The sequence below is a fragment of the Trichosurus vulpecula genome, chromosome 2, assembly GCF_011100635.1.
Source record: "Trichosurus vulpecula isolate mTriVul1 chromosome 2, mTriVul1.pri, whole genome shotgun sequence".
NCBI lineage: Eukaryota > Metazoa > Chordata > Mammalia > Diprotodontia > Phalangeridae > Trichosurus > Trichosurus vulpecula.
Genome location: NC_050574.1, coordinates 317625226 through 317637903, shown reverse-complemented (window position 1 = coordinate 317637903; position 12678 = coordinate 317625226). Strand labels below are relative to the sequence as shown.

Below are 12678 nucleotides of genomic sequence, written 5' to 3'. Positions count from 1 at the left end.
TCAGGGCTTAGCCATCTTTCTCTTCATTATGTTCTTTTCCTTGGTCTCATTTGCTCTTGTCAATTTAGTTATTTCTTATGCATGGGATTACAAAATTCGGCTCCGATCTTTCCGGAACTCTATCCTCACATTGTTAATTGCCTGCTATACATTTCTGCCTAAGTGCACTCTAAGCATGTCACACTCAACATGTTGAAAATAAAACTTCTTTCTATCCTTCCCTAAACTTGTCTCTCTTCCAAATTTCCTAATCTGTGGAGTACCTCTTAGTCATCCAGCTCCATAATCTCTCTCTCATATATTCAATCCATTGTTAAGTTCTGTTGATTCTATGTCAATAGCATTATATGCATCTATCCCCTTTTTTACACTTGTAAGAGCTGCTCCCCTGATTCAGATGATTATCACTGCTGACATGAACTTTTGCCTCCTCCTTGGTCTCCTTGCCTCCAGATTCTCCTATTTCCAATATGTCTCCACAGAGCATTTGACCGTATCATGCCCCTAATAAATCTTCATTGACTCCCTTTTGCCTTTAAAATAAAATACCAACTCAGTCTGGGTTAAGTTTTTTCTCATTCTGATTACAATCTACCTTTTTAAATACCCTGCATTCCTGCCAAAGTAAACATTGTCTTCTACCAGAGTGTATATACACAGTGTCCCCCTAGTTTTCCCCTCTTGGAATCCAAGTCTTCATTCGAAATTCAGCTCAGGTGCCCTCTCTTCAGTGAGTATATCCTTGATCTCTACAATTATGAGTAGTCTCCACTTTCCCGAAATATTTTAGATTGTACTTGTCTGCATTCAGTGTTATCTCCCTGACAGGATATGTAAGCTCCTTAGAGGGTGGGAACTATTCTTATTAATTCTTTTTTTTTTTTTTTGAGGGAAGAAGGCAGGGCAGTTGGGGTTGAGTGATTTGCCTAGCTAGTAAGTGTGTCAAGCGTCTGAGGCCGGCTTTGAATTCAGGTCCTCCTGACTCCAGGGTCAGTGTTCTGCTCACTGTGCCACCTAGCTGCCTCCAGGTGGGAACTATTCTACTTTTGATTTTAACAGGCATTTTTTAATGAGCTTACCCTGTGTAACACAGTGTGCTAAGTTCTAGTGATGCAAAGAAGGAAAAAAATAGGCCCTGCCTGAAGGAGCATATAAAGGTAATCTGAAAAGAGAAGTCATTTGCAGCTGGGGTGATGGAAAAGGGCTTTTTGCCAAAGGTAGACTTTGAGTTGAGTTGTGAAGGAAGCCCGGGAAGTTTAGAGGAGAAAGCAAAGGGGCAGAGCATCCTAGGCAGAGGCACAGAGATGGAAAATAGAGCTACAGTTAGTCTGATGTCAGATGGTAGAATATGCAGAGAGGAATAAGTTATGTTTTCAGCATGTTGAGTTTGAAATGCCTACAGGACATCCAGTTTGAGATGTCTATAAGACAGCTGGAAATACTAATTATAGGTCAGCACAGAAACTAGGGCTGCATATATAAAACAGAATTTTCTGCATAGAAATGATCATTGAACCTGTGAGAGCTGATGAAATCACCAAGTGAGGTAATATTGAGCAAAAAGAGAAGAGGGCTCAGGATAGAACCTTGGGGGATACACATAACGGTTGCAGCATCTATGAAGAACCAGCAAAGGGTTGCAGCATCTATGAAGAACCAGCAAAAGAAGCCGAGGAGTAATTGGCTCAGTAGGAGGAGAACCAAGAAAGATCAGTGTCAAAGAAAACCTAGAGAAAAGAGATTATCCAAAGGAGGGAGGTGATCAACAGTGTCAGGTGCTGCCAGAATCAAGAAGAATAAGGATTAAGAAAAGGCCATAGATTTGGTAATTCAGATGATTAGTCAATTTGGAAAGGTCAGTTTATTTGGACCTATGTGCAAGAGAGTTTAAGAATTTCTCAAAAGATGTGAACCCACAGCAAGAATCATAATGAGGCACATCAGTGTGACTCTATATGTGTTTAATGTTCAATGAAATGTTTCTTTGTCAGCCATTTGGAATATGGAATTTGAAATACATTTTTTAAATTCTTTTTTTTTAATAAATGATTATTTTTGTCTCATATCTCCATTTCCTAGCATAGTGCCTTGTACACCATAGGTGTTTAGTAAATGTTTGTTGAACTTATTGCAATTAGAACATGGATATTTTGAATGGCAATGGTTCACTTGTGCAGTATGGAAAATGAAGGAACTTGGTATAGAACCCCTACATGTGAGAATTTAAACAAACTTTTTTTGGCTGCCTCTTGTTAGGTAAAATACTGATCTCTAATAATCCTATAGATGTCTTCATTACATCAAAACTGCCTGTTCTTAGACAGTCACACTGCATGCATGAAGGACATTTACAACCTCAGCTCTTGTGTATAGCTAGAACAGTGTTCGTGTCAGAGGAACACAGGATCACAGATTTGGAGCTGGAAGTGGTCTCTAAGTCAGTGTACTCCAGTTCCCTCATTTTACAGTTGAAGAAACTGAGGACCAGGAAGTTAAATGACTTGCTTAAGACTATAGAAGTAGTATATTTCAGAGGTGGTATTTGAACCTAAGTTTTTTGACTCCAGAATTAAGTGTTATTTCTTTTCTTTATGGACTTTTTAAAATTTAATTTATTTAATATATTTAGTTTTCAGCATTGATTTTCACAAGAGTTTGAATTACGAATTTTCTCCCCATTTCTACCCTCCCCCCCACTCCAAGATGGCGTATATTCTGGTTGCCCCGTTCCCTACTCAGCCCTCCCTTCTGTCACCCTACTCCCCTCCCATCCCCCTTTCCCTTCTTCTCTTGTAGGGCAAGATAAATTTCTACACTCCATTGCTTGTGTATCTTATTTCCTAGTTGCATGCAAAAACTTTTTGTTTTTTTGTTTGTTTTTGAACGTCTGTTTTTAAAACTTTGAGTTCCAAATTCTCTCCCCTCTTCCCTCCCCACCCACTCTCCCTAAAAAGGCAAGCAATTCAACATAGGCCACATAGGTATCGTTATGTAAAACCCTTCCACAATGCTCATGTTGTGAAAGATTAACCGTGTTTTGCTCCTTCCTGACCTATCCCCATTTATTGAATTTTCTCCCTTGACCCTGTCCTTTTTTGAAAGTGTTTGTTTTTGATTACCTCCTCCCCATGTCTGCCCTCCCTTCTATCTTCTTCCTCCTTCTTTCCTTTTGAGCGTGTATGGTATTCCCTCCTCAGGTCAAATCCAATGAGAGCAAGATTTACTCATTCTTCCTCACCTGCCTCCTCTTCCCTTCCTACAGAACCGCTTTTTCTTGCCACTTTTGTTTTGTTTTTGAGGGGGTAAGGCAGGGCAATTGGAGTTAAGTGACTTGCCCAAGGTCACACAGCTAGTAAGTGTGTCAAGTGTCTGAGGCCAATTTGAACTCAGGTCCTCCTGACTCCAGGGCCAGTGCTCTACTCACTGCGCCACCTAGCTGCCCCTTTTCTTGCCACTTTTATGCGAGATAATTTACCCATTCTATCTGTTACTTTCTCCCTCTTTCAATATATTCCTCTCTTATCCCTAAATTTGATTTTATTTTTTTAGGTATCATACCTTCATATTCAACTCACCGTGTCCCCTCTGTCTGTGTGTGTGTGTGTGTGTGTATAGAAAAACACACACCTACATATATACATACATAGACACACACATATGTATACATATATATGCATATTCCTTTCAGCTGCTATGATACTGAGGTCTCATGAATCAAACATATCATCTTTCCATGTAGGAATGTAAACAAAACAGTTCAACTTTAGTAAGTCCCTTATGATTTCTCTTTCTTGTTTACCTTTTCATGCTTCTCTTGATTCTTGTGTTTGAAAGTCAGATTTTCTATTCAGCTCTGGTCTTTTCACTGAGAAAGCTTGAAAGTCCTCTATTTTATTGAAAATCCATATTTTGCCTTGGAGCATGATACTCAGTTTTGCTGGGTAGGTGATTCTTGGTTTTAATCCTAGCTCCATTGACCTCTGGAATATCGTATTCCAAGCCCTTCGGTCCCTTAATGTGGAAGCTGCTAGATCCTGTGTTATCCTGATTGTGTTTCCACAATATTCAAATTGTTTCTTTCTGGCTGCTTGCAGTATTTTCTTCTTGACCTGGGAGCTCTGGAATTTGGTGACAATATTCCTAGGAGTTTTCTTTTGGGAATCTTTTTGAAGAGGCGATCTGTGGATTCTTTCAATTTCTATTTTGCCCTCTGGCTCTAGAATATCAGGGCAGTTTTCCTTGATAATTTCTTGAAAGGTGATATCTAGGCTCTTTTTTTCATCATGGCTTTCAGGTAGTCCAATAGTTTTTAAATTGTCTCTCCTGGATCTCTTTTCCAGGTCATTGGTTTTTCCAATGAGATATTTCACATTGTCTTCCACTTTTTCATTCCTTTGGTTCTGTTTCATAATATCTTGATTTCTCATCAAGTCACTAGCTTCCACTTGCTCCAATCTCATTTTTAAGGTAGTATTTTCTTCAGTGGTCTTTTGGACCTCCTTTTCCATTTGGCTAATTCTGCCTTTCAAGGCATTCTTCTCCTCATTGGCTTTTTGGAGCTCTTTTGCCATTTGAGTTAGTCTATTTTTTAAGGTGTTGTTTTCTTCAGTATTTTTTTCAGTATTTTTTTGGGTCTCCTTTAGCAGTTCATTGACTTGTTTTTCATGGTTTTCTCACATCATTCTCATTTCTCTTCCCAGTTTTCCCTGTACTTCTCTAACTTGCTTTTCCAAATCCTTTTTGAGCTCTTCCATGACCTGAGACCAGTTCACGTTTTTCTTGGTGGCTTTTGATGTAGGTTCTTTGACTTTGTTGACTTCTTCTGGCTATACGTTTTGGTCTTCTTTGTCACTAAAGAAAGATTCCAAAGTCTGAGACTGAATCTGGGTGCATTTTCGCTGCCTGGCCATGTTCCAGCCAACTTATTTGACCCTTAAGTTTTTCAGCAGGGTATGACTGCTTGTAGAGTAAAGAGTACTTTGTTCCAAGCTTGAGGGGATGCGCCATTGATTTCAGAGCTATTTCTATACAGCCAGCTCTGCCACACCAGCCCTCCTCCTTCCCCAAGAACCCCCAACCCTGACCTGACGCAAATCTTCAGCAGGCTCTGCACTCCTGATCTGATCCGCCACTTAATTCCTCCCACCAGGTGGGCCTGGGGCAGGAAGCAACTGCAGCTGTAGTTCTATAGCTGCCCCACCCCCACTGCCCCAGGGGCAGTGGCCAAACTGCGAACTCTGACTCTGTCCCAGCAGCTTTTCCCACCAACCTTCTCTGTTGTCTTTGGTGTTTGTGGGTTGAGAAGTCTGGTAACTGCCACCGCTCACTGATTCAGGGTGCTAGGGCCTGTTCCGCCCAGCTCTTGGTCTGGTTGGTCTTGCCGCTGCCCATGCTGGGCTCCCCACCGCTCCGTGCGAAATAGACCTCATCCAGCGACCATCCAGGCTGTCCTGGGCTGGATCCCTGCTTCCCTCTGCTATTTTGTGGGTTCTGTACTTGTAGAATTTGTTCAGAGCCATTTTTTATAGGTTTTTGGAGGGACCTGGTGGGGAGCTCACGCAAGTCCCTGCTTTCCACCTGCCATCCCATTTTTTAAATTCTTAAAATTCAGACTGAAGGAATTTCCAACCCCTGATCTTCACAGTTTACAAACTGTTGTTCTTTATCAAAGTGGCATATTCATGTCTCTTCTACTATATTTAGATTTCTTTTTTGAAAAAAAATCGACTCACCATTTTTAAGTTTATAATAAGCCATTTTCGTTTTGTTTTTCAGAAACCGTGGAGAAAAGCAAATGAGTGCTTTTGAATGTGTCCGTAAAGTGTATCAGACAGATGGACTTAAAGGATTTTATAGAGGCATGTCTGCTTCATATGCTGGCATATCTGAGACTGTTATTCATTTTGTTATTTATGAAAGTATTAAGCAAAAGGTACTGGAACATAAGACTGCTTCTAATATGGAAGATGAGGAGGATTCTGCAAAAGAACCTTCAGATTTTGTGGGAATGATGTTGGCTGCTGCCACCTCTAAAACTTGTGCCACATCTATAGCGTATCCACATGGTAAGAGAATTTTTGATTCATATTGGTCCAGTCCTGTTTACAAAAGAAATCTGTACATAAAGCTTTTCAGCCTCAAGCAATGTGTTCAGTGTTTTTAAAAAATTCCAGTAGAGTCCCTTGGAGTTCATTGTAATAGGATTTGACATGTAAGAGTGTTGCTTTTTTATTCAGGATTCTATTTTTCTTTCATCATTAATGGTTGAACAAGTAAATAAGGTAGATTCTGTGGCCACATTACTTCCTTCTCTTGCTTTTAATTTGGTTAAAGTACTTTACTCCTACTGTGTCTCACTATATTTGTGTATTAGGAGGGCAGAGTTTATAATTTCAAAGAGGATCATATATATGTCTGAAAGGTTCGGAACCGCTGGATATAAGAAATTCTCAAGATAAGAGGCAGAAGAATCAAAGCATATATTTAGGCTCCACAGTAACCAACCCATGAACCCAGCATCCCCATTTTGACGTATTGATCAAAAGCTTCCAGGCCCAATAAGTCCGCCTCACAAGAGTAACCAGGAGGCCACAGAGAAGCATGATGGTGTAAAGCAAAATCATATACATGCTTCCCCTCTATGGTAAAAAGATTACCCACTGGCCTCAAGTCCTTATTCAGCTTCTTCCCGTAGGTCAGCTCTGCTACCGGCAGCTTCTGCTTCCACTTTGGCTGTGGCTGTAGCAGCGGCTGTAGCAGCCTCTGGCTCCAACAGAAGCTGTTTTTAACCATCCGGCTTCTGTGGGGGTGTAAGGTACGCTGGGGAAAGCACAGGTTCTTTTGATCTGCTTAAGCAAGGTGAAGGGGTTGACCAGGAAAGCACAGGTTCTTTCAATCAGCTTAAGTAAGGGAAGCAAGGTGAAGGGGCCGACAAGCTTACTCCAATCCAACATACAAATAGCATTCAGTTCGGGGAAAAAAGCCAAACTAGTCAAGGGCACTTGTTGACTAAGTGCCAAGGAGCCCATTTTTGGTTACCAACACAATTTGCCTTAAGTTTAATACTATAAAACTAAATCGAAATGGACTATCACCTTTGTAACCTTGTAATGTAACTATACACTATTACCTTTAGGAAACATAAAATAGAAATCATAATTAAATATTAACTCCTAAATTTAGTTTAAGTAAACTTATATATAATAAGTTCTTGATTAGAAAATTTTCTAGAACAAAACTTTTTTTTAAATCGGCATGAGAGTACGAAGGGGCAGAGAGAAAAAGTCCAGAAATAAACACTGTGTCATTGATGGAATCAGTGACAGAGAAGAAAGACCCAGTAGGAATGCCCCACTACTCCAGCCATTCTGGAAAGCAATTTGGGACTGTACCTGAACAGTTTCTGTGCACAATCTTTAACTCAAGGATACCACTACTAGGCCTATACATAACCCTAGAGACCAAAAAAGAGGAGCAGAAATCATGTGTACAAAAGTATTTATGGCAGCTCTTTTTGCTGCATTAAAGAACTAAGAACAAAGAGGGGTGCTCATCAATTGGGAAATGGCTTAAGAAATTACAATATAAATGTAATGGAAAAGTCTTAAAAAATGACATGAAAGATAGTTTTAAGATAGTTTTAGAAAAACCTGGGAAAGCTTGGATGAGCTAGTACATAATGAAGTGAGTAGAACCAAGAGGAAAAAAGTATACAGTGAACAACTTGGAAAGACTTAAGAACTCTGATCTGTGTAATGACCAACAGCTATTCCAGAGGACCAGTAATAATGAAACATTTCTGTCTGCTTCTTGACAGAAAGGGGATAGACCCCAACATGCAGTATGAGAACACATTTTTGGACATGGCAACTATGTAGATTTGTTTTTCTTAACTATGCTTATTTGTTATAAGAGTCATAGTTTCCCTTTTTCTTTGAGGAATTTATTAAAAGAAAGTTTTGGGAGGGAGAAGAAAGAAATGAAACAGGGCCATTGAAGCAACTTTAAAACTACATAGAAGAAAGTACAAACATGTATTGTTTTGAAATGCCATGTAGAACATATCAGGTGCTTTTTAAAAAGCAAGTTGTACATAATAGAAATTTCATGATTTCTCAATGAACCCCTTTCTGTTCTACTTTTTATATATGGAAATATTTTTTCTTTTTTGGTGTTCTTTAAATGTTTTTGCCTTTAAACAAAAATAGCAATGGAGAAGATACAAGCATAAGTCTAGGAAGTGCTGTAAAGGTGACTTCTTTATGTCAAACAATAACTAGTAAGATGTCTTTTTTTTCTTCACACAGAGGTTGTAAGAACAAGGCTACGTGAAGAGGGAACAAAATATAGATCTTTCTTCCAGACACTATCTTTGGTTGTTCGAGAAGAAGGCTATGGGTCTCTCTACCGTGGTCTAACAACACATCTGGTCAGACAGATTCCAAACACAGCTATAATGATGGCCACCTATGAACTGGTCGTCTACTTACTCAATGGATAGCAGTATTTTGCTGCAATCCTAGGAAGGGGGAAGACCAAAAGATTGCAGTGGACCATCGAATGTCAGAGCCAGCTTGGTGGACAGAAGAAAAATCATTCGGGAACATATAGCTATGCCCTAAAAGGATGAAAGGTGTAGGAATCAATGCAATCCTGCTACCTTATTTGACCTTTTTGGGTAATGTAACAAAACCTGGGGCAGCTCTTAAGGGAATGCCTTTAAATATTCCATTTTTCAAAATTGCCATTTTCTCTAATATGCGCCCAACACAGTTAAATTCTGATTCCTAGTAAGGTGGGAGTGTCTAATGTTTTTACTCCATGAGTACTTTCCAAGTGATGCCTCCAGTAAACATTAATTGTACTTTACTGTTATCAAAAGATAGAGTTGGATACAACCCGGATTTCTACTTGTATGTGTTCAACTCTATATTAAATTTTGAGTTAAATTTTAAAAATTATGCTTCTGAGTACCATTTCCATGTTATCTTTTGATAAGGTCATCAGATCTTGTGGCCTAAAAATGAACTATTTCTCAGAATAGTCATCTATATGGTAACTGGTAAAATGTCTAAAAAGGATATATTGAATCCTTTAATATTCAATTTTTTTTTAATTTCCATTTGTGCCAGCTCTTGATTTTGAGCAAAATGAGCCTTTTAAATACCTCTGTAGTAAATACACTTCAAGTAATAGGTATGCTTTCTTGCAGCAGATTATGGATCCACCTAGGTTGATTTTTTTTTTTAATGAACCACAGAAAAATTGATTGTTGACTATTTTAGTGAATACATTATGTCCTGAAATCTTCCCTACATTGTAATATATGAAAACAAGAAATAAGATTCTTTCAAAAATAATTTGCTGGACCTAGGTGTCATTTAATTCAAGGGGAAAATATTTTAACACTTCTGAATTTTGTTGTTTCTTGTTTTTATGGCTGTGTCCCTATATCTTAAGAACTTGAAACTTTGATTTCTAGCACAATGCAGTCTTCATCTAGTTAATGGAGAAAATGGTAATTAAGAATGTTTTAAAGCATTTCCCTTACATATTATATCCCTTCTTTTTAAAGAGCAATTTTGTGTTAAACTGTGGCAACACAAACATTAAAAAGGGGCCCCTAACATCTGACTTGCAGGTAGTAATTTTATTGACTTAGTTTTGTAAATGATATTTACAGATTGCATTTGACAAGAGAAGTTCATTCTGTAATAATTTACTGAGTGACAAATTATAAGATATTAAGGTTCAATGTGCTAACAGTATGTAGCTTTATCATTGCTATTAGACTTCTCAATTGCACCTTTTAATACTTAAATACGGTTTATATCTATGTGGCCCTTGACAAAGATGTTTACTATAATTTTGTCAGCAGACTTCTCCATATGGATGTTCCTGCACTGGTTTATAAAAGAGTGCAATTAATCTCCAGTGTGACATTTCAGTATACATAGGACTGTAAGTTTTGTGCAATGGCTTTATCTTAAGAACGACTCCTTATGCACTTTGTGGCCTTTTTTGTGGGCTGGAAGGGGGGAACCTTGTGATTTTTTTCCTTGTTAGGATTTTAAAATATTGGTAATGAATATTAGACAGTGTTTAAAACATAATTTAAATTGTTCACAAAGTATTTTTTCCTGATTCCCATATACTACAGGAGAAACTATGTCCCATCTATTTACTCATGGAATGTGTTGTATATCATTTTGGAGTTACATATGTTATATATATAGTTTTTCTTGTAAAAGCTTCTGATGTCCTCTCTTCGTTGGTAGTGTCCTTCCTACTGAGCAATTTCAGTGAGCCGTTGCAAGGTTCAATATAGAAATGTTTGATAGCAGTTTTCCTCTGCTATCATCAGTGAAGCACAGTGATCTCCTAATTTTCCTTTGACTTTAAGAACTGGACGTTTCTGAGGTGCTTGGATTAGAAAATAGAGTATTCCAGTCTGTTTGGAAACAAAAAGTGAATTAAATGTAATAACAATTAATATACTTTGAAGTAATTTTTCCTTTGATGTATTTATTGAAAAACACTGAAAAAGAGGGTTTTCTAACTCAGATTCATAGACAAAGTCTACATCATGAATGTATTCTAACCTTTCTGGTGCCACGTATGCTACCTAATTACAGTGCCATATGTCCCATGAGTGAAACACAAACACTAATTGAATTGAATGTGGAACAGAGGCTCCTCCAATCATAATGGGATTCAACAAATAGCTAATTGATAATAACAACAAAAGTGATAGCTAAGCAAAACCTTAGTTACTTCAAATTAAGAGATGAGTGCCGTTTAAGGATTAAAAACAAGTCTAATCCTGTATAAATCAAATTTGCTTTTAATGCATGCATACATACAACTTAGTATTATTTATGCAACAAAAAAGATAGTGTGACCTTTTACTATATTGTACTAATAAGAGAACAACAACAATGAATTCTAATTCTGATTGATCGTTCTTATTGTCAGATTTTCCAAAGCACAATCTCCAGAAGGTCAGTTTATGTGTGGAGATCTGTTAGGTTAAATTATGTATGAAATATGTATATAAACATTCTGTTTACCAAAGGCCTGTTAAAAGTTTCCACCTCTTTTGGTTTTTATTGATTTTAAATGTAGAAACAATTTGTCATGGTATCAGAGTTTTTGAAATAACTTTTTTTCCCCCATGTTTTACCATGTCTCATATTCTGTCATCCATTTGCCATTAGATCATAAAATATGACTTCTGGGATACAGACAGCCAATTAGCATTCTTCAGAATGTACCTATTTATATGTAACCCTCATGGAAATTTAGTATATATATATATATATGTGTGTGATTATAAGTGAAACATAAATCCTGGAATAACATTCTGTAGTACTCTAATAGAACAGTAGATGGGACTCTAGTATATGCTGGGTCATAGAAACAGATGCCAGAGTTTTATTGTCCAAAGTTGAACTTTATTAGTTACGATCATGGTATATGAATCCATGAAAAAACTGTACCACCAAAAGCTTTTTCTTCTCATTATGGATAAGACTTTGCAAAAAAACCTTACAAAGAGTGGCACCCCAAAAAGTAATAACTTGAAACCACAATTAAAAAATATCAATAGATTATGTAATGGCATTGACTCCTTATAAATCCTGATACAAAATATGAAACAGCGTTAATATATTAGGACCAGCAGAGTTTGGGTATGAAAAATGGTGTTTAATCTACCTTTATTTGAAGTATAAGTATTTCTTTAAAGTTTTTAAAAGAGACTTAAACTTCGAAAAAAAAAAGACAATTCATGTATGTTACAATTATTAATTTTTTAAGTTAATCCAGCCAAGATACCCCTTCATCTTTTGGCATTTTTAGTTGTTCACATGACCCTCTCCAATTCTATTAGTACCATAGGGATGCCTTTTGTGATAGCACATTTCATCCCTTTCCTGTTCCAGCATTGATCATGACTTTTAACATTCCTGAGACATTACTTCCAAAGAATTTAAATTGGGAAAAGACTTTTGTATAAAACTCTTTTAAAATGAGCCCTGAAATACCATTGGGTAAATAATGTATTCTTTCTTTCTGCCCATCCCATCCCCTCTTGCCTGTCCTTCATGTTACTTCTGTGCTCATTTTTATACTAGTCCTTCCAGGACGTAAAAATTCTAGTATCACTTATGAGTTTGTATAGCTTTTTTTTCTTTACCCCTACATATGTGAATTTTAAAATTATGACCCATCAGTCATATCTAAATAGTCGACTCCATGAAAGTTGAAATACTTTGACATTCTTGTGAGGTTTACTATTCTTGCATCTATGTAAGTGGCTGTAAATTGTGTGCATATACTCTATATTTATGTTATCTAGCTGACTTTTATTTGGACTGTTAAAATTCAAAAATTAAAATGCTTACGCAAATATGGTAGCTTGTTTTTGTTTCTATTTTGTAAAATTCACTATTTGATACTTTGAGAATTTAGTTATACTTTCTTAGGATTTTCAGTAGAGCAGAAATGGCTGCTATTCATTTACTTCAAGACACTTTAGTTCTCCAAGACATTAAAATTATCTGTTATGGTGAAAATAAGAAACCGTATCATAACACTTAATATTAAATCCTTGCATAGCATTTTTTCTTCTTATTGATTATCCTTCTCATTTCCATTGAGGACAAATATTGTTTCTAA

General features: G+C 37.1%; 1 protein-coding gene across 2 annotated transcripts in view; it reads left to right on the top strand.

The window, feature by feature from the left end:
* Nucleotides 1-12411, top strand: part of SLC25A36 (solute carrier family 25 member 36) — a 46949-nt gene extending 34538 nt beyond the window's left edge. For both annotated transcript variants that reach the window (XM_036745412.1, XM_036745413.1), the window contains 2 exons: nt 5776-6065; nt 8307-12411. In XM_036745412.1, coding sequence (XP_036601307.1) covers nt 5776-6065; nt 8307-8500 — 484 coding nt within the window. In that variant the 3' untranslated portion in view covers nt 8501-12411. The remainder of the gene's footprint in view (nt 1-5775; nt 6066-8306) is intronic.
* Nucleotides 12412-12678: the final 267 nt, after the last annotated feature.